This window comes from Phocoena sinus, chromosome 18, assembly GCF_008692025.1.
Source record: "Phocoena sinus isolate mPhoSin1 chromosome 18, mPhoSin1.pri, whole genome shotgun sequence".
In the NCBI taxonomy this organism is placed as follows: Eukaryota; Metazoa; Chordata; class Mammalia; order Artiodactyla; family Phocoenidae; genus Phocoena; species Phocoena sinus.
This window is the reverse complement of record NC_045780.1, coordinates 51106470-51129796: the sequence shown is the minus strand read 5'-3', so window position 1 is coordinate 51129796 and position 23327 is coordinate 51106470. Positions and strand designations below refer to the sequence as shown.

At 35.4% G+C, this 23327-nt stretch overlaps 1 protein-coding gene and 1 pseudogene across 1 annotated transcript in view; one reads left to right on the top strand and one right to left on the bottom strand.

The window, feature by feature from the left end:
- Positions 1–23327, top strand: part of MYCBP2 (MYC binding protein 2) — a 279990-nt gene that overhangs the window by 92259 nt on the left and 164404 nt on the right. Inside the window, 5 exon segments of the mRNA XM_032611171.1 lie at positions 3062–3207; positions 3476–3577; positions 14744–14851; positions 21294–21413; positions 22985–23066. Coding sequence (XP_032467062.1) covers positions 3062–3207; positions 3476–3577; positions 14744–14851; positions 21294–21413; positions 22985–23066 — 558 coding nt within the window.
- On the bottom strand, positions 11417–12225 carry LOC116743053 (annotated as a pseudogene).

Below are 23327 nucleotides of genomic sequence, written 5' to 3'. Positions count from 1 at the left end.
TGATATCTTAAATATTCTTCAAAAAGACTGTTTTATTTCTTTTTACATTAATAAATTTTAAAGCCAATGGATGATTATTGTTCTGATGTGGGCTAGACATCTAACTGTATTTTCTTACCAGTAGCCAGTTGTACAGTCATTACGTGTGAAATGGCTACCCGATTTATCTTTATTATATTTTATATATCAGATCTATTTTCGGGCCTTCCATTATTTCCCTGACCTACTGATCTAGTCTTATGCTAATTTAGTGGTTTATGTTTTGTATGGTATTTTAACATTTAGTAAGATTAGCTACTCTCAGCGTCTGTCTTTTTTAATTGTTTGGGGGACTATTCTTAGTATTTAATTTAAAAATATAATTTAAATTGCATTTAATTTATCTATTAGTTTTAGAAGAATTGATTTTTTGGTATTAATATTCCCACTCAGTAACAGGATGTGTCTTTCCATTTATTCAGATTCTGTTTTTGTTTTGAATTTTGTTGGGATATAGTATATTGATTTACATGTTGTGTTAGTTTCAGGTGTATAACAAAGTGAATCAGTTATACATACACATATATCCACTCTTTTTTAGATTCTTTTCCCATATAGGCCATTACAGAGTATTGAGTAGAGTTCCCTGTGCTATACATATACAGTAGGTTCTTATTAGTTATCTGTTTTATATACAGTAGTGTGTGTGTCAATCCCAATCTTCCAATTTATCCCTCCTCCCCTTGTTACCCCCCAGTATCCATAAGTTTATTTTCTACATCTTAACTCTATTTTTATTGATATTTTGTAGATAAATTCATTTGTAGCCTTTTTTTAGATTCTACATATAAGCGATATCATATGATATTTGTCTCTGTCTGACTTAAGCCATTATTTTAAAACAGGTCATAAATTTCCTTAATGCTTGGGTCTGTGCCTTCATTTGTAGTCTTTTCGTAAGACTGCTTTAATGCCAAAGATCTATTTATTTGTGTTGAACATGAATTTTTTCGGTGTGGAATTATCAAAATCATATAGAATACTCAATTAGGGGTATATAATTTTCTTTTGAATTGATAAATTATTCGCAATTTTAGGAGTTCGAGGAGCTGTCACTTCTAAAGTTGCATTATTCCTGTTATAATTACCCTTTTCATTCTTGTTGGACTACTTTTTTCCCCCCAGGGTTCTATGTTATTATCACTTTAAAGTTAATATGTGAGTTTGGCAGAATCAGAATGCAGGTTTTCCCCTAGAATCTTGGAGAGAATTTCAAGTCCTATTTTTGTGTTGCCGTTTATAGCTAATATAATGGGGTGTCCTTTGGGAGATCAAATTAATTATCATACATCTTTGTATTATGATAGATCTGATCTTTGTAAGATCAGATTATTTATGATAATTAGCCGACTTTGGGAAGTAGGGGGAATATTGTGAAAAAAACCCTGAGTGAGAACAGCCACCTCCTCCTCTCTGGCTTCCCTATTTGACACCTCGTTAGTATTCAGGTGCTTCTTCCCAAATAATGTCTGGATTTCCTATGAGTATATTTCTGGGTTTATACTTGACCTAACATAGTTAAATAGATCATATATAATAGGCCTTTTCTTTTAGGCTGTGGAATATTATGATTTTTTAACAATAAATTTTCTTTGCCTGTTGAAAAATATTTTGGCTCTCTTTATCAAAGGATAGTATTTCTTCTAGAAAGCTATATATTTGGCTCTGTTTAGTGTATTTAAGCCCCTGACTTGTTTATCTTAAAGTTTAATTTGGATTAAAGAAAGATTCTGTGATTTTTTTTAAAAACAACATTGGAGTTGAAATTTATCTTTTTGGATCTTTCCCAAACTATTTCCATTTAAAATTAAGTGTTCCCAATCTCTGAACCTAAGCCATTGATAAATGTCATAAGTGAATTTCTAAAGTCTTTGGTCCTTTCTGAAATTAATTCTTTTTTCCCCAGAGATATACTATCAGTTTCCAATAATTATTTACAGATTTAAATGGATAGAATCTAACCAAGTACAGTAATTTCTTTATTAGTGAAGCAGAAATAAACACACAAATAAAGTCCACTTAGGAATAAATATTGGAGGACACTAAGCACTATTACAGATGACTTAAATATCATAAAACTGTGACTACATATCTTAGAATAAATTTAGAATTAAACATTATTTTTAAAATAGTGCCCATGGCCAAGTCAGTAGGGCCTATTATTTTATCAGTTTGTTACTGTTGTAGTAAGTGATCTTCCAAATTGTCACTAATACTGGCTTTTGAAAGCCAGGAGTTTCACAGGGCACCTAGCTATGTGTTTCAAAACTGTTACCAGGTAGATCCTTTGTCTTGTGTCTCCACAAATCTGGATAACCAGGGAGAGGCTCAGTGAGGCTGTCACAAGTTTTTCAGGACTGATCCAACCAAATAATTTTAAAGCTAGGACTTCGGCAGGATATGTGACTAAGAAATTAGTGTTCACCGACCCTCTAGCCAGCTCCTGGGAGTGTTCTTGTTTTCTTTTATGTTATAATCAAAGGCCATATGCTTAGTTCACAAATGATAGGAAAAGGACAAAGAAGAGGAAAAATAACAGGTAATTGGATGCAGTGAAAGAGAATGGGAGATGATGACATGTAAAGGAGAGGGAGGGGTAAGGAGACAGAATTCATGAAGCTGGCAAGCTGGGCTCACTCATTGAAGGCTGCCCACATCTCCCTTATCTGGGAGATAGCCATGTTGTTTGTTTGCTAACCTCTTAATACTAAAGCTGCTGGTGCCTCACTAATTGTGAAACCTTTTAAAAGACGTTATTAATAATGGCTTTGAAGATAGCAGAATCCATTTGTATTTTCTGTAGAAATATACCAATTATGCCTATCAGGAGTGTGTAATATCTATTCATACCTTTTAATTATTCATCTCTTCATACCTTTTCTTTAAAATTGACAAATCCTGATCTGAAGGGGTGATTTCATTGCTGATTCATTTAAGTTAATCTTAAAAGTGCGGAAAAGATGTTACGGAGTTTTAAGGAAAGAGAAGGATTTCAGTTAATAATTTATTTGTTTATTTTTAGGATCTGTGGTTGTGGTTCTGGAGAATCTGGCTGTGCTGTATGTGGATGTTGCAAGGCTTGTGCAAGAGAATTGGATGGTCAAGAGGCAAGACAAAGAGGGATTCTTGATGCAGTGAAGGAGATGATACCTTTAGACCTTCTGTTAGGTAGTATTTCTGATAGTCTAAATAATTCCTTTTAGATATGTGTTAAAAATTAAGGTAATAGTTGATTATGCAGTACTCCGTGTTTGGTAACTGGCTGTGTCATTGATTAAGGGATGAGATGCTTTTTCTATTTTTTGCTAAGATCCTTGTGGTAAAAATCATTTGTGTTTTAGACAGTGTTTTTGCTAGCTTTTACTTTCTTGAATTTCATATAGTTCTGTCATATCTATTATAAAACTAATTGACTGACTGACTGTCAATCATCTAGCTGTCCCAGTACCCGGGGTTAACATTGAAGAACACCTTCAGTTACGACAAGAAGAAAAACGGCAGCGTGTAATCAGGAGACACAGATTAGATGAAGGAAGAGGTAAGATGTAGCTGCAGAGAAAATGTATATGAAAATACATTTTCTTACCCTATACTGAGACCAGTTAAAAGTTTACAGAATAGGCTGATTTGGTAAGAAATTAAAATTAGTAACATTCTAGTAACTCATGAAAGTATTATGAAAATATTCAGGGTATTACAATTGTGCTAATAACATACATTTAATTCGGTAGTGTGTTTATGGCATAGGTCAACCATATTAAGAATTGTGCCATATGCCAAGCATCAAAAACTATTAGCAATAGCAATCTTTAAAAAAATACAAATTTGAAGAACTGTCCTTCACCCATATTTTGACTCATCTACTTAACTCTGAACACCAAATTAGTTTAGTATTTTAAGTTCTGATTTCTTACTCATTTACAATTATTGTCATTTGGGCATAGTCTCACTGCTCTTCCTTCCAATTTAGTGCATAATTATGCTTTTATGTATCTTTCTGGAAAAAGCTTATTCTGGTTATGTACAAGAAGGGTAAGTTGGAGGGTCTGCAGGTTTTAATTGCAAAGATAGATTTATTATCTATCTTTTCCTCATTGTTTATGACCATTTCTTAGCCTAAAAACTACATTTAACAGTGATTATAGTATTTTAGTATATATCCAACAAGCAGAGATAAATATAAGTATTACTAAAGTTATTCTTGCCCAATAGAATCTTTTCTTTGTAGATTAAGACAGATTGTTACAAAGGTCTGTAATTTTATTCCTCTGCTAGGCAAAATTTGATTCAAAATATTTAGTGATATTGTATATTTTAATACTTATTAAAATGGCATGGTATTTGATACAGGAGATAAAACCTATTACTCATTTAACCATCATTACAGACTTTTTTAGGCATTCCTTTTTTTAATATAAAATGGAATAAGTATTGAATATAAAATATATAGCACACATGGTAATTCTGTTTTTATTAAACTTAGGTCATAAGACATCTGCTTAGAGCTTGAAGATTGTTCTTTATAGTGTCTAATAAGCAATGTTGAGGAATTGATACAGTGAATGTTTGCTGTTAGTTTGGCTTTGTTTACATAAAATCATTGCCTTTAAATGATAATTTAATGAGATTAATGTATCTACTCTTATTTATATTGTATAAATGTATGAGAAAATTGCATATTAAATGTTATGTAGAGAATAGGGTAAAATTTAAGTTCTGGGTCTTTATGACACATGGTAATTAAGTGATAATTCCTTTTGTATTAATAGTATGATTTGCTTAAGGTTAATTACTAGTGATACTTTTACTACCTGTTTTTTTTTTTTGAAATATTAGGTTGAATCATATGAAATGACCTACAAAAAACAGCAATTTCCTATGTTTCAACCAAAGTATAGCAAATCCTTGTGATGACATTTAATTACTTGCCTAATGCTATATATCTTATTTTTTTCTCCCCCTCTATAAAAAGCTATTCTTCTCTAGGTATAGTATATATTTCTGTATATCAGAAGTAAAAGAACATTGATGATGCACTGGTTATTCAACAAAACTTTGTGATAACAGAATATTCTTTTGGCTTTTATTTTAAAATGTATCATAGACCTTTAAAACATAAACTCTAACCCTTTAAGAGTTTAAAAAAACTCCATTATTTAAATATTTATGGAAATTAGATTATTGTATCTGTGCTTTAACAAGCTTTCCCAGCGACTCTGAGGGTGCTGAAGTGTGAGAACTGCTGCTCTAGGGCAGTGATGTTCTAAGTTTGTTACATGGGCCTTCTACATCAGAGTGACCTGGGCCTCGTGCTCAGCATATCTGCCTGAGGGTCCTCGATACAGATTTGAGTCACACGCACAGTGTTCTAGGGCTCTTGTTTGGCACCATGCTAGCGAGGATTGTTAGTCTTCGTTTTGTCCTCATGAGGAACAGGAATGTCAAATTTTAGTGTTCCAACTGCCACACATACATACTTGTCTTTTCTCCACACACACACACACCCCCACCCCCCTTGGCTTCTGCTTGGTGTTTTTTTAGATAACTAACAGTTAGCAGTCTGTTGGTAATTATGCTTATTGTTGAAATTTACCTGTGTTGAAATTTCAGCCTTTCAGTATTAGGTTAAGTTAAATTATTTTACTTGATTTATCTACCATCCTATTTACCAAGTTTGTGTTATTTGTTTTAAAGTTGATCAAAATTTTAGGACCTAGCTCGTGTATCAAAAGCCTTGCTCATCAACCTCAGGCCTATTGATTATAGTTCAGCTGCTGTTATGACACAAATTCTTCTGTTGCTGTTGAAACCCCGAAAGTAGTGTGGTTACTACTTTTTGATAAAGTCGGAACTTTAATTTTTTATGTTATTAGTCTTCCAGATAATACTTTTCTTACATATATATTCTTAGGTACCAATAGTATTCATTTACAGATTTTATTTCAGTGGTGTTTGTGATCATTTTTAGTTTGTTTTTTAGATTAGACAGTTGATTGATATATAAGTTCTCTGAGACTTGTATTAACTTTACAAGTGGAGTGCTTGTTCAGTGGGATTTTTAAGTAGAACTCTTTAAGTCATCAGAACTCCTGGGTGATTGTATCAGTGTTCTTATCTTTATATTCCTTCTGTGATTGTATCAGTGTTCTTATCTTTATATTCCTTCTCAGCGCTCTGTTTTAAGGAAAACTAAGCTCAAATAATGTTGCCTATTTTTCCTTCTTTCTTTTTCCCCTAAATGTCAAATCAAAATTCCATGATTGTGAGCTGTCGATGGGGTGAGGTACGTCCTGGTTTGCCTGGGACAGTCCCATTTTATGCCTACTGTTCGGACGTATTTCTTACAGTGCCCCCTTTTGCTCTCGGTAGAGAGTCTCATTTGGATAATAAGTTATATAGTTAGCATAGCTATATAGCATGGTGGTTGAATATATGGGTTCTGAAGTTAGACTTTGGTTCATATCCTGGCTTCTTAAGTTTTACTTGGAGCATAACCACTCTGAACCTCAGTTTCCCTACCTTTAAAATGAAGATTACAACTGTACCTATGTTAAGTGGGGATGAGGATTAAGTGACTTGCATGCAAATGCCTGACCTATACTAAGCCCTGTGTAAATGGTGATGATGGCGATGGTGATGATGAGGATGCTAGTGGTGGTGGTGGGCTGTTTAGTAAACTTCTCTTCTCTTTGGATTTGATTCTTTTCCAGCTCTGGCCTCTACTTGATTGCTTTTCTCGCAACATTGGGATGCTCATCACAAAATTTTGATTATTATTAATAAAACCCCCTACATCTTCTGTAGAATAAAATGATTCTATTTTGATAGAAACAAATCAGTTTCCCATAGTCACAAATTAGAATGTAAAAACAAGTTTATTATAGTCTCTCCAGTTTCAAAGTGATTGAGAAGTTATTGCTATTGATTTTTAAGCCTCGGAAACGATTAAGTTTTCTTGATTTGACATGTCAAATCCAGTAGTAGCTGATCTTCCAATACTACCTTAAAGTCTCCTTTTAAATTAAAATATTATATGAAGCACATGGAAAACATAAGTAAGAAAAAATACCAATGTAATTCTCATCCAAAGATAACCACTATAGAATTTTGGTATACTTTCTTAAAGGTTTTCTATGCATACTTTTTTGTTTAGACATTTACATCATTTCATACTGTGATATATATTGGTGTACTGTTTTTTCCCCTTAATAATTATATTGTAAGTTTTTTGTGCCTTATTGCAATACCATATTGAACTAATACAGGAATTTAGGTTAAAGGTTTTCCACAAGCCTATCCTTTAATTAAATTATTACTTTTATTTATTTCATCGGTATCTTCTAATTGAGTTTTATACATTTCCAGTTATATCACTGACTGAATCTTTTTTTTAATATATAAGTTTATTTATTTATTTATTTATTGGCTGTGTTGGGTCTTCATTGCCGCATGCAGGCTTTCGCTAGTTGTGGCGAGTGGGAGCTATTCTTTGTTGCAGTGTGTAGGCTTCTCATTGTGGTGACTTCGCTTCTCTTGTTTGGAGCACGGCCTCTAGGTGCGCGGCTTCAGTAGTTGTGGCTCGCGGGCTCTAGAGCACAGGCTCAGTAATTGTGGTGCACGGGCTTAGTTGCTCCGCGGCATGTGGGATCTTCTTGGACCAGGGCTCAAACCCATGTCCCCTGCATTGGCAGTCGGATACTTAACCACTCCTCCACCAGGAAGTCCATCACTGACTGAACCTTATATTTCATATATTTGCTTAATGTTATGTACGTTTTAAAAAACTTTCTAGCAGTTTTTTCCTTGCCCTCCCATTCTCTTTTACCAAGCAAATGAGGTTTAGTCTAACAGGTATATTTCTGTATCTTACTCCATTAAAATATAATCATGTGCAGATATCTATACATATGTGAGCGTGTAGGTATATGTTTATTTACAGAAGGGATATTGTATTAAATATACAGTTGTTTGCAACACCTTTTTCCCATTTTACAGTACAACATGAACACATACTAGTGAATATGGATCTATCACATTCTATTTAATAGCTACATAACATTTCATAATATGTCTGTACCACAGTTTTTTCAGCCATTATTTTGTTCATGGTCATTAAGGTTATTTTGAGGGTTTTGTAGATTTTGCTATAATAATATATTCTTAAACTTGTAGCCATATGTAGTGGAATTTTTGTTTATATAATAGAGCTTCCCAGAAATAGCATATTTGGGCCAGAGAGTGTGTATGTTTTAAATTTTAACAGATATTTCAAATTTTTAAAACATGTTATAGGAATTTATCTTCCTAAGACTAACGTATGAGAGTGGTGTTTTCCTGTAGCACCACCTTTATTAGGTATTATTTTCAATTTTTGCAAAACGGTGAGCGATGTTATGTGCTTGCTAATTTAAATAACACAGAAGTACTTTTTCTTTATAAATCTTGTTTTAATGGCTGAATATTATTCCAGTGAGAAAATATACCATAGTTTTTTATTAACTGTTCTTCTTTTTGGATTGTTTTAATTTTTCATTACAATTAATAAGGTTATAATAACACCTTTGAGCTGAAATCTTTTAAAAAATATTTCAGTTTTCCTTAGGACAGATTTCTGTTTGTATAATTACTGGGCCAAAGGATAATAATAATTTTTAGGTTCTTGAAATGTATCACCAGTAACTTTCTGAAAGTAACTCCATACTTTCCCATCCTCAAGTTTTGCCAGCTGCCCCTCCAGTGTGCTAAGTTTTGTCATAGCACACCGTCATAATTTCTTCTTGAGTTTTATGTAAACTTTCCCTCAACCATTAGACTGTGAGCTTCTTGAATCAGAGATGGGGTCTTGTTTATCCATGTGTTCCTAGAACCTTGCATGGTGCCTGAAATTGGTCAGTAGTTAATATGTGCTTGTTGACTAACTGAAAACATTTCATGGACTTCTCATCGCCTCTACAATGAAGTGTAATGGTATCAAAAGACATTAATTATCTCTTTTGTATATTCATCTCCAAACTCATTTCCCACTACTTTCTGCCTCATAACCTTATACTCCATCCATTTCAGCTATGTGTGTGTGGTTTTTTTTTTTTTCCCTCTCATCCCATTTATTAAAGAAACAGTAAGAAAAGATACACTGCAGGAAAACACCAACCGTCCTTTCACATCGGGCTGAACGAAGCACACTGATTTCTCCCCTTCATTCCCCCCACACCCACCCCAATTCACATAACCCCATCCACATCAGTTTAATTTTGAGGTTCTTTGATTGGGAGTACCAGTGGAGAGGGAGTGGGATGAGCAGTGGAGCCTTGATCCTGGCTTCCTCTAAGTAAGTCCCAGGAGAAGGGGGCTGCAGGCCCAGTCAGGCAAGCAGAAATTGTATTTGGTGGCTCTCTGAAGTGGTTGTACTTCCCTGTTCTGTGTTCCAGCCCCCAGGGGAAGGTATGGCAGTAGAGGGTGGCCAGGTCAGTGCTGCTGAAGTGTGGTCCACTCACCAACGCAACATTTCTAGAGAGCAGTGAGCTGATTCTCCAATGGTGAGCAGGGGACCGCATATGAATTGAGACCTGCAGGCCAATGTATCCCTGAGGAAAAGTCCACAAGGAACTAGTAAGAAACAAGGGGCAGAAAGCTGTGGGACAGAAGCACAGCAGGCTTCTGGAAGGCTGGGGATCATTCCCACCTGCCAAAGTCCATGTCCCACAGATAACATTTTACCTTCAGTCAAGAAAGACACGGGGGGGGGAAAAAGGCTCATTTGAACTTGAACCCCAGCTGTATACTTCAGACTGTAGCTCCATATCTACCCTTTCACCCAAAACACAACCCCTGCTCAGAACCACAGTGTCTGGAAACCAAGGTGGTCCTGGAGAGGAAATGGTGCCTAAGGGGGTAACATTCCATTTGGGTACATTGCAGCCATTGGAGCCCCTGGTCTGGGGAAAGCAGCTGGGTTTGTTCCAGGGAGGCTCCCCACTCTAGGAAATGGGACCAAAGTCTTGCTTGCAGGGCCATTCATCCTTGGAAAGGAAGCTGGGTTTAGACCCAGGGTCCCAGTTGACTTTGCGAAAGGAGCTGGGTTGATACCCACAGGGCCTGCTGGTGAAGAGCCTAGGGAGCTGACCTGGGGGAATTAACCTGACCAGGGCCTGATGGGCCAGTAGACCTTGGGAAGGTAGCTGGGCTTGGACCCTGTAAACTACTGGCCCCTGGGAAGGTAGCTGGGCTTGGACCCTGTAAACCACTGGCCCCTGGGAAAGTAGCTGGGTTGGAGCCTAGTGGCCCAGAGGCTCTTGGGAAAATTGCCGGACTTGAGCCCTGGAGGCCAGCAGACCTCTGGAAGTTAACTGGGTTTGAAGCCAATGTGTTAGAAGACAGAGAAAGCAGCTGGGTTCAATCCCCCTGAACCTGTCCCCCTTGGAAAAGGATTAGCATTTACTCCCATGGGGCCAGCGGGCCTTGAAAAATGAGCTGAAATAGGGCCAGTGGGGCCAGGAGCCCTCGACATGGGGGATGGAATTGGCCCTGGAAGGCCAGTTCCCCAAGAGCCAGGACCCGAGTTTGGGCCTGTGGGGCCAGGTGTGCTGGCCATGGAAGATGGGCTTGTGCCCACGTTTCCAGAAGCATATGAGAAAGAAGCTGAATTTGCTCCTAAAAGACCAGCTGCTCTTAGAATGGGGGCAAGATCTGGGCTTTGAGGTCCAACCATTCTTAAGACCAGATCCTGTGCCCAAGAGGCCACACGCTCTGGTGTCCAAATTAGGGCTTGGGCCCAGGCCACCTGCCCTTGGATTAGGCCCAAGGCCTGGACCCAGGCCACTTGATCTTGGGTTGGGCCCAAGGCCAAGGCCTGGAAACGTACCTTGGGGCAGGGTTTGTACCTACAAAGCCTGATCTCAGATTGGGACTTGGTCCGGGGCCCAGGCCAACATGTCTAGGATTGGGAGGACCATTCCCAGACGCCAACAGGACACCTGTTCTCAGGTTGGGTCCAGATCCAGGGCCCATGGGGCCACCACTTCTGGAGTCAGGACCTGTTCCCAGAACACCATCTGGCCTTGGGTTGGACATAGGACCTGGCCCTGGGAGACTCCCTAACCTTGGGTTAGACAGGCCCTGGGCCTGGAAGAGCCCCTGCTCTAGGATTTAGAACTGACCCTGGGCTTGGGCCCAAGAGACCACCCGGCCTTGGGAAGGAAACTGCACCTGTGCCAGTGGGATTCATCCCTCTTGGAGAAGAAGCCATGCTTGGGTCACGAGCACCAGCAGGGAAAGGTGCTGGATTTGAAGCCAGTGAACCTGATGAAGTTGGAAAAGGAGGTGGGTTCCTTGGAAATGGGGCCAAATTTCCACCAAGAGAACCTGTTGCCATAAGGAAGGGATCTGAGTTCGTACCCAGTGGGTGGCCTGTGTTTAAAACAGGACCCCCTTGTGGTCCCAGGGAACTGTCCATCTGTCCTCGAGGTGGCAGCGGAGCATGAGTCCAAGGAGTTGGCTGCTCTCTAGGAAAATCTGGGGTTCTTTCATACTTTCTTGGGGACGTTAGTGATAATGGGTTTGGGGCGAGTTTTGAAAAGGATCTTGTTTTTGATGAGTGCTGTCACCAGGTACGGGGTGCCATTCTCACAGCCAAGATCATCACAGTCTTGCTCCCCCACCGGGAGTGTGTTTAACAAGGACGGCAAAGGGTTTCTCCAGGTGGATGATTTTCCCATACAGGATATGATGCCCCTCGATCAGCACAGGGATTCCCTCAGTGGTGCAGGTCTCCCAGGAGGTTTCCAGCTAACCCAGTGCTGTAGCGAGCCTTGATCTCCCCCTGTAGCTCCATCAGCACCCATTCTGCCAGGCCTCCAGCCCCAGCACTGGAAATAACTATCTGCACCATGAGCTTTGCGTCTTCAGAAAGCAACTGAAAATAAGCTGCAATGGCCGCCGCCGAGCGCAGCGCCGCACAGCCAACGGGTGACAACCAATCCTCCTGCCGCTGTTGCCATCGCCGCCGTGAGCACTCGTGTGTGTTTTTAATGACCATACAGTAATGTTGTTTATGTCTTCATGCTTTTATAAATCCTATTCCTTTTACCTGGAATGCCCTCTCTTCTCTTCTTTCTCTTGGCAAACTTTTTCTCATTTTTTGAAATCTGTCTCTTTTTTTTTTTTTTGGCTGCGTTGGGTCTTCTTTGCTGTGCGCAGGCTTTCGCTAGTTGTGGTGAGCGGGGGCTACTCTTCATTGTGGTGCATTGCGGTGGCTTCTCGTTGCAGAGGACAGGCTCTAGGCGCACAGGCTTCAGTAGTTCTGGCCTGCGGGCTCAGCAGTTGTGGCTCGCAGGCTTCAGAGCACAGGCTCCGTAGTTGTGGTGCACGGGCTTAGTTGCTCCACGGCATGTGGGATCTTCCTGGACCCGGGCTCGAATCCGTGTCCCCTGCACTGGCAGGCAGATTCTTAACCACTGCACCACCAGGGAAGTCCCTCTTTGAAACCTCTTTGATTCACTCAAGTTGATTTGATCACTTTTCATCCTTCAGGATATGATGTGTATAGATTTACTTTATAGTGTTTATTAGAACATATTGCAATTCTTTGTTTTTATTCTGTCTTCCCTGGTAGACTGAATTTGAATGAGATCTGTGTCTTTGTCATTGCATCTATGATACCTAGCGTCTGTTACATTAAAGATAATCAAAAATGTTTGGTGAATAAATGAGTGACTTAACTATGTAAGAAAAATTATTTTAGTCCATGGGATACAAGAGTATTTTAGAACCTGGTAACTTGATATTATAAATGGTAACTTAAGTTGAGCTCGAGTGATGTACTTTCTATGTGTGATTGCCAGTGGGCCTTCTGTATTTATGTATAGAAATGACTCTGAAAAGATTGAATTTATGAGAAGCTAAATTACTCTGAATATTATGGGTATAATATTTTTATGGAAAGACATAATATCTCAGGCAGACCACAGAAATTAGAAAATGGTAATACAGCTTAATATTATTGTTATTTTAATATTTACAATTCTTTTGTATAGTTGGAAAGTGTCTTACGCTTTTTAGAGTGATTTATGTTATCTGCTTTAGTAAATCAGTTGAAAAATAGGGCATGTTGAAGAAATGACATGTGTTCATATTTGAAATGTATCTCATTTTATTATATTTTAAAGATGAAGCTTAGTTTATATAATCTTAGTTTGAAAATGATTGATACTGCGTTACTGGAAAATAATATTTAATTCTTCTATTAACATTAAATTAGCATATTTCTACCTGTAGTAATCATAGAATATGTTATTGTTGGTTTTTCATAGAATTGATGCTGCTTGTGTTTTTTTCTATATCTAGAGACATAATTTAAATATTTTTTTCTACCCATTTTTTAATGTTTAATGCAGGGTACTTTGGTATTTAATATGACATTTGTCAAATTTTATTACAGAGCAGTAGTTTCATTTTGTTGCATTGTTAGAAAAATTAGTTAAGCTGAAGATGTATAGAGAATCACAGAAATTTAATTAAAAATATTCAGTGCATATATACTGTCAATTTCCTTTTCAAATACTGTAACTTCTTAACTGTCAAATTTAGTGTTTTGAAATTTGTAAGCATTTTTGATATTGCTAAAACTAAAGGAAGCTGTGGTGCTGTTCTATAAGAAAAGAACTAAAAATTTAAGGCATAATTTAAAGTTTTCTTTTCAAGCTAAACAGTAATGGGGAAAACAGTTTTTAAATTTTATTGAAATTAATTTGGCTACAGATTTTTTTCTTAAATACTGTATAAGTAGAAATGACTGTAATCTGTGTCAGTGTATATTTATGTATATATGTATACGTACATAGAGGAGCTTCAGCAAGAAATTGTTTTATGAGAGAACCGTTAATGTTCTAAAACTGTTACTGGGTTTAGAGTCCCCTCTTCATCATCAGTATGAAATTCAGCTTATCCTTGTGTCTGATTTTGTGTATGTGGTTAAAATCATAAAGTTAGATTTATCTTTTTTAGTAAATCAAATCAAATATAGCTTATACAATTCTGTTTTTATAAAGCAGTGATTTTATATATGTACATGTATATGTGTGTGTATGTTGTATGTATGTATATATGTATATGTGTGTATATAAATGTGTATGTATATAAATATGTATATCTCAGATCATAGGAATTTTTTGTTTTTGACCACCTTGTTTTCTTACCTCTATGACAGAATGTAGTTGTCAGTAACATCTTGGTTTTGTATCAGGATTGATGTGGATATTAAATCTTGAAGACCTTGTTAAAATTTAATCATTAATTTAAAACTTTGTTGGTGTTTGGTATTTTAAAAGGAAAGATATTTGTTTTTAATGGATGTGTGGTTTACCAAGTTTGAATATATATGATATTAAAAGATTTGTAAGATAATTTGATTTATTCTATTTGAACTCTCTGATTATCTATTTGAGACTATTAGTAACTACCTAATAATTTTATAAGTATAAAAGATCAGAATTTTTACTTTATTAACTATATTTAAGATAATAAAACTTGTGTGTAGAATGATGAGTAGGTTGTGATTGGGAGTGGGAGGTTAACGGGGGGGATTTGGGAGAAAAGTATCATGTCCAAAACTTTAATTTCCATGCTTTTTAGTTTGAATTATTTTTGTTCATTGTAGTGTTTTCATTTTGTGAGCTTTTCTATGCACATACAAAATGTTTCTCCTCAGGCCCCCTTGTATTTGCTGGTCCTATTTTTATGAACCATCGAGAACAGGCTCTAGCCAGACTCAGATCCCATCCAGCACAGCTAAAGCATAAACGGGACAAGCACAAAGGTATTTGGTCTTCCTTATCAACTAGGTGGGATACTTTCCCAATTTCTTCCACTTATTTGAATTTTGTCTCTGGGAAAATGCACAAACCTAATTCTTCTACTTTGCTTCTATCATTATTATATAGCCTGAGGAGAAAGAACATGCTGAAAGTGTACTGTTTGTCAATAAGTGTCAATCTTATTTTATTGTATTTTTTTGGTTAACTTTAATAAAAAGAAGACATTTTACAGTATATCTTTTTCTTTTCCATTTCTTTTCAAATTTCCTAAAGTTAAGGGAAGGTGGAAAAAATAATTATTGCTCTCTATTTTATATACTTTATTATCTGCTCTTAGATCACTGCCATCTGGCATTTTGCAGTCCTTTTCTCTTTTTTTAGTTCTGTTTATTTGCTTTAGAATTAACAGAATTGCTAAATTCAGTGTATAAAGTAATAATGAGTTGACTGCTACAGCGCTTCCACTGTTTTAATATAAAAGTTTATATTCACAATACACATGATTTATTTGATATTTGATATATTCCTAAAGTAAGATTATTTTTCCTTAAACCACAGATTATGGGTCAACTAAGATCAGGAAAGAATTTAATGCAGAGAACTTATAAATTTATGTATAAATTCTGCCTTGAATCCTGGCATGGGAACCAAGCACTCTTTGAGTAGTACAACTGAGACTTACTATTTTCTTAAATGCCTGAAATAAAAGCTGCAAAATAGAAGATTTTAAAATCACATATTCCATGCAAATTAATCTTACTAATGTTTTATCGTTTTTTGGGGCTGCAAAACTGTTACAGACTAATTTTTTTTTTTTTTTTTTTTTTTTGCGGCATGCGGGCCTCTCACTGCTGTGGCCCCTGCCCTTGCGGAGCACAGGCTCCGGACGCGCAGCCTCAGCGGCCATGGCTCACGGGCCCAGCCGCTCCGCGGCACGTGGGATCCTCCCGGACCGGGGCACGAACCCGCGTCCCCTGCATCGGCAGGCGGACTCCCAACCACTGCGCCACCAGGGAAGCCCTGTTACAGACTAATTTTATTTTTAAACTTTCATATGCCATATATTATAATCAACTTTATTTTTCTTTGCCTGTTTCAATCCATCAGTTTGTCACTCAAAGCAAAAATGCAAAACAAAACAGACAAAAACCCCTGTTTTTAGTAAAAACACAAATAGAGCACTACTCAAGTTATATTCTGCAGAAATAAAAATTGAGAATATTTTAAGTCTAATGTGATTAACCATAGTAAAATTTGTGATTGCTTTATTTACTGGGTGCTCTAACAATGCCATTAATATTTAAATCTAAGAAATAATATTTGGTGTGTGCTATGTAAATTATTTTGGTTATTGCTAGAATCTCTGATCTCACATTTTCTACTATGCCAGTATTAGAACAGATTTTATCAAGTGTCTTTTTCTTGCCAATTATTTGAAAGTGGAGTTCTTCCAATACTTTACCGGAGGTTAACTATTCACATTTCAATAAACAGTTTTAAAACTTTTTCAGCTCCATGTTAGTATCTTATAGACAGTCATCTTTGTTTTTTTCCAGAATTTTAAAATGAAATGCTAAAGAAAACCAAGTTTCCAAATTTAAAACAGACTTTTTACGATGTCACACTGATTAGCTATAGAAATTACTCAACAATAGCGAGCCTTACTTCCATCTTGTCTGCCACAGGGTAACCTCTTTGGAAGGACTTACTTTGTAGTATTACAGTATAAGGCCATTTTTCTTTTAATCATCAGATTGTATGGTTTTATAGAGTGGAATAGTTTCATCTCTTTACCACCAAAATGAATTTAAAGTGTAAGTAATACTTTATCAGATGGGGTCCCATCTTATCTAGAGTATTAACTTACCACTCACTGTACATCCACAGATTCACTTTGCGTGACTCCCTTTGCATTCACTGTTGCTGTCATTTAATCCCCTTGCCAGTCACTGCTTTTACTCCTGCTGCATATAGTCATAGTCTTTTAATAAATTATTTTTCCTACGTACATTTTTTTTCTCTTTTGTATTACCGTGTTTATCTTGCACTGACAAATTCACTGTATTAATTGCTGTGTTCTATCTTACATTTAATTATGTTGGTTGTACACATTGTAGGATAGTAATGATTTAAATTTTCTAGACTATGACTTTTTTGTAGGGGTGTGTGGAGGGTAAGAACTGTGGATTTATTGTTAACAGGAGTGAGTTCTAAAATGGAAAGTTGGAAAGCTTCTGGCTGATTGGAAAGAATTCAGAGAAGGTCACGGAATCTATCCTATACAGGCAAATTTTGACCAGAGGCAAAATAGTGTATAAGACGGAATCAATTATGTATAACATATAATCCATATAACATATAGTATTTAAAGAATTTAATGTAGACTGTATTTTAAACAGTTATCTGAATTAACATTTGTTTCAACTATTCAGTGCCTTACATAGAAAAAAAAGATTCTAATGTACTACTCTTAGTTAGGAACATTTGAATTATTCTGGAGATAGTCTTAAAGTGACTGATGTGAAAATCTGAAAGCGCAGTCAAAAACATCTGTGTGTATTTTGCACCTGCTTTCTGTAAAGAAACTGTGGTGTAATGGAAATACAGCCTTTGGAATTAGGCCTCAGTTTTAATCCTATTTTTCATTTATTAGAACTGTGTGGCCGTTCATAAATTTCTTAATCTCTTTGGTTTCAGTTTCCTTCTTTTAAAAATAGGAATGATAATTCCTAACTGAATATGTTGATATGAAGATTAAATTAAGATGTGTGTGTGTGTGTGTGTGTGTGTGTGTGTGTATGTATATACTTTGCAAATAAAAATTCTCCATGAATACTAGCTTGAATTCTTTGAATTGAATTCCTTGAATCCTCTTTTAGAATTATCTTAAAGGTACAAAATTTGAGATTTGTTAAATGTGTAATTAATTTATTTTTACAAAAAATTTAAGATGTCAGCCATTTGGTGGTGGTAAAATGTGTGAGCCTTATTTTTGATCAATTTCTAAAACTGCTCTACCATTTATTACTTTGGGCTGGCTACTTAACCCCTCTAAAGCCTTGGTTTTCCCAACTGCAAAATGGAATAACAATAGCCTTATCATCAGATTATTGTATTGATTAAGGAGAGCAACAATAGTGAATATTGACTGAACACTTTTCATACATTATTGCACTTAGTTCTCATAAGTATCTTGTGAGGTAATATACCATTATTCCTATCTTATAGATGGGAAAAAACTAAAACTCAAAAAGATCCAGTGTCCAGTTATCATAAAACTAGCAAATAGTAGAGCCAGGATTCCAATCCAAGTCTCTTAGGCTCCAGTGCCCAAAAGCACTATCCACTGTGCTATTTAAATTTTCAGTGTTTAGCACAGAGGTGTTTAGCAAATTGTAATTACTACTGCTTTGCTGTTTTATTTTCATGATTTCGTTCAAAGTACTCACTGTGTTCTGTGATACGTTCAGTGATATGCATGCTTATAAGATTACCCAAAAAGTATAGATTTAAATAAAAATTAAAAGTTAGAGTCCTTTAGTTACTGAATCCTCTTTTCTCTGTGTGTGTACACAAATATGCATAAATAATTGTATATATACATATAATACTTTAGTTACGTATCTGTCAAAACTTTATAGCTATCACAGTTTCAATATCATACTCATATTAGGGAAAAATGCAGATATACCTAAATGGCCAATTATAAGAATATTTAAGCCTAACTTTCCTAAAAATGTGAGATTAATTTTATTGCTGCTCATTGACATTTTACTAATGAGCTTGAGGAGAATTTATCTTGCTGAATTTCACTTGCTAGTTCTTGAATTTACACTAGATTCTTGACTATTTATTAGGTATCTTTTTTCTTTGATAAACTTTTGTAAATTTCTAGATTACTAGAATTGTACTTAATTTTTTGAACTGACATAAAATTCCAGATACAGATGTATATTTAAAAAATTCTGTCACTGCTGCTACTAGTGATCAAGAACCTTATCCCTGTTTTTTTCTTATAATAACAATATTTTCACCATCTATAATAAATGAAAAATTATATAGATAAAGGTTTGTTTAGATGCACTTGAACAAAATGTTTCTAGTATTATTTTTTACCTCTAAATAATAGCTAGTACTCTTTTAATCACTATGATTTTAATCAGTAAATTACTAGGCTTTTTTTTCCTCCTTCCCTGATGCTTTGTCTCTATTGTGGGCTTTGTATCTATATTTAATCTCTGATTCGAGGGAGAGGGCAGAATGCCAGATTCAAAGGTAAAAGCTTTAACTAGGCATCAATACATTTATATAAACTGAAATTAAGGTGTAGCATTGAATTTAGTTAGGTCTGGCACAATCAAATGAACACGATTTGTTTTCTGTATTAAATCAGATTTGGTTTTAATAATTAGATATTTTTACCAATTGAGATAAAGCTGTAAAATTTTTATATATCTGTCATCTTATTTAAATAGTCTTTGGAAGATACTTATTCCTTTATGGGTAGGCCCTTGTTTATACTTAACCATTTCACTGCCTTTCCAAGATGAGGAGTCTTTGAACTAAGAGTATATTGCATTTTGGATGGAGTAAAACTAAATGTTGTGATTTTTTTTTTTTAGCCCATCCATTCTTGCAGATTTAATTTGGCAAACCCACATTAGATAATTTAGCAAGAGAAGAATCATATTCTTTTTCCTTTTATAGTAAAACCTCTCACTAATTCAAAATTTATGGTACTTCAGATACAGTATTTGTGATCTTTTTTGAGTAAAAAATTCAAAATAACTTCTTCCTCTGAATTTTCAGGGTCATACTTATAAGGGGAAACCTGTCTAAAATCACTAGCTTTTCAAACCAAGGGCTCAAGAAATGAAGGATTCCTTCAACGTGCCTTCAGCCTCTGGGTCCAGCAATTAATTCTTGTATGTTAAAGGACTTTTATGTTTATGGTACATTTTTTATGTAATATAGGCCTATTTTGAATTATAATATAGGTAACCACATTTTATTTATTGTATCAATAGCATTTAGTTTAATCCATAATCTGTACTGCTTGAAGGTAATAAAACTGAACTTTTACTTAAACATTCTATAATTAAGACCTTTTCAGTAAGTAATATAGGCCATCCCATTCTGTGTTATTCCGAATTAGTGAGGTTTTACTGTCCTAATGTTGTAAAGAGTTTAAAACTTTTTGAAATGCTAGAGTCATTTAGTTATAGAAATGGAACTCATAATTTAGGCCAATTTTGTCTTACCTGGATAGTACTAAAGGTTAGAAATATTAGATAGAAAAGGAAAGGATAATGTGAACATGAAATGATTTGATGTTATTCTGCTTAGTATTCTAAAACGGGTAATGAAAATACAGAATTTTAAAAAAATGTGTGTCTGTAGATCCACATGTGTATCTGCATATTATACACACTTGTTTAGATTTACTATATCACAAAGCAGTTAGCTTAGACTAGCTGACCTGAAATTCCATCCAGATTTACATTTATTTCATGTGTAAGGAATTTGAATCTTGATGACATAGAGGTCGTATTTTAGTTGATGTATAGTATTAGACTAGGAAAAGTAAGTTGCCTTTCTTATTTACACATTCCAAAGTAAAGTTGTTAAATTGTGGAATGTGTTTTTAAAATTTTATGGTTAAAATGGCAGAATATTCAAAGTCAAATGTAGAAACCAGGGTTGGAGGGAGGGCCTTAAAGCAAGCTTATGGTAGGAAATTATGAAAAGAAGGGAGGAGGAAAGAAGGAATAAAAGCAGAGGGTTTGGTTCAGAGTTGTGTTTGGGGACCAGAAGAAGACCACAGAGCAGACTGGCTGAGGGTCAAGGTGGGACAGACAAAATGAACGACAGGAAACCATTGAACTGCAATACATTGAGTAAAGCTATTTGGTCTTTAGAAATTTTTTAAAGTTCAATTGAGTTTTAGCAATACTGGCGGACAGAGTAGCCTTTCTAGATGTGTTTGGGAAATCTAAGTCATTTGCGAGTCAGCTAGAAATTTTTTTTAAATGGCTAGCACTAACAATATCACTAAGTTTAAAACAATTGTTAAATGACTTTGCATGCAGTTATTTTTATGTAAACTAAATTTTCCCATATAAACTATTACATTTAGAATTTTGTTATTTCTATAACTTAATGACCCATTTACGTTACATAACTGATTAGATTAATAGGCTTTATCTGTAACCAGACCTTATCTGTGTTTTTACTGATTTAGTGATATTTGCAAACAGAAGTATATAGTATATCTTTTCAAAATTGCTTCTTTGCAGGTAGATTCTTGATCTATCACTTCTAACAGCTACAGATTCTTCTTGCTTGTTCCTTTTAACATTTTCTCTTGTTTTTCCATAGTAAACTGATTTTAAATTTTATTTTGAAGATGAATAATGGCTTAATTACAAATTATAACACTTACAGATGGAAGTGGAGAACGAGGAGAAAAGGATGCAAGTAAAATCACAACATATCCTCCAGGCTCTGTGCGATTTGACTGTGAGCTCCGGGCAGTACAAGTCAGCTGTGGATTTCACCATTCAGGTAGCGGCTGGAACTTTAGGGTATAACTGCATTTTTACAATTGTGCTAAATAACCTATTTGTTTAGTTTTGACACATGTAGTCTGTTAACTGTGTTTAAAAGCTATAGTGTGACAGTATCTCTCAAATCTATGAAAGTATATTTATTACAGAATCTCTTTTAAGCTATAAAATGATTGTCTAGAGATCTGACTTCTCTTTTTTTTTTAACATCTTTATTGGAGTATAATAGCTTTACAATGTTATGTTAGTTTCTGCTGGATAGCAAAGTGAATCAGCTATATGTATACATATATCCCCATATCCCCTCCCTCTTGTGTCTCCCTCTCACCCTCCCTATACCACCTCTCTAGGTGATCACAAAGCAGCGAGCTGATCTCCCTGTACTATGTGGCTGCTTCCCACTAGCTATTTTACATTTGGTAGTGTATATATGTCAGTGCTACTCTCTCACTTCGTCCCAGCTTACCCGTCCCCCTCCCCGTGTCCTCAAGTCCATTCTCTACATCTGCAGCTTTATTCCTGTCCTGCCCCTAGGTTCATCAGAACCATTCTTTTTTTTTTTTTAGATTCCATATATATGTGTTAGCATACAGTATTTGTTTTTCCCTTTCTGACGTACTTCACTCTGTATGACAGACTCTAGGTCCATCCACCTCACTACAAATAGTTCAATTTTGTTTCTTTTTATGGCTGAGTAATATTCCATTGTATATATGTGCCTCATCTTCTTTATCCATTTATCTGTCGATGGACACTTAGGTTGCTTCCATGTCCTGGCTATTGTAAATAGTGCTGCAATGAACATTGTGGTACATGTAGAGATCTGACTTCTAATCTGTCTTCTGATGGACTTATTTTATAATTCAGTTCATGAAATTCCTGAAGGTAAAATAATCCCTGAAGTCCCTTTGAACTCTACAATTCTGTGATTTTTATAATCTGGTCACAAACTTTGTTACTGTTCAGTGAGAGATGTGCATCAACAAATTTCTGTATTTTTTTAAAAAGTAGAAATTTCAGTTCCTAGTAAATAATTAACATTTGGATTATATAGCTTAGGTTGTACTCTTCAACCTAAACATAAAAAATGTTACATTCTTTTGTTTGATACTCAATATATTTCCTTATTTGATAAGACATTGACAAATACTAAAGTTCTGACAGACATATTGATGTTGTACATATCTGTGCAGAGCTCAAACCCATCTACCTATATAATTATCCTAGATATGAGTGAACATTTTGTATGTAGTTACTCATTATAAAAAGACTTTACAGTTGACCCAAACCAATGTTTTATTAAATATTAATGTTATTAAATGGCATTTGTAAGAATTTTAAAGTGTACATTATGAAAACATTATACATTTTTATAACCTACAAAAATATTTTACAGAACTGAAATTATATTTATTTCTCATTAAATATAAATTTGTCGATGCTTCACTTGCCTACTTTTAATGGCTCTACTAATTTTAAACAGTGAAAATTGCACTGCCTTCAGTATAGTTGTGATAGAAATATGAAATGCATACAATGAAAAAATAAAGCTCTGGATTTTGGTTTCAGTGGTTTTAATGGAGAATGGCGATGTCTACACATTTGGGTACGGGCAGCATGGGCAGCTCGGACATGGAGATGTCAATTCCAGGTACTTTAACTTTTTGTGTGAAGATGCTGAGTGTGTTTTTTTTTCCTCTTTCTTCTTTCCTTTCTTTCCTTTTTTCTTTCTAAGTATATATTTCTACACTTGAAAAAGCATTTATACCACTGTTTTGCAAACTGTGGCCCATAAATTATTGGTTATTCTTGATTTTGTGGTTGAGTGCTTTTGTGGGGATAGATGATTTTGTAGTTTCGGGAGAAAAATTGATTTACATTTTATACATTTAAAATGTAAGAGTGATTATGA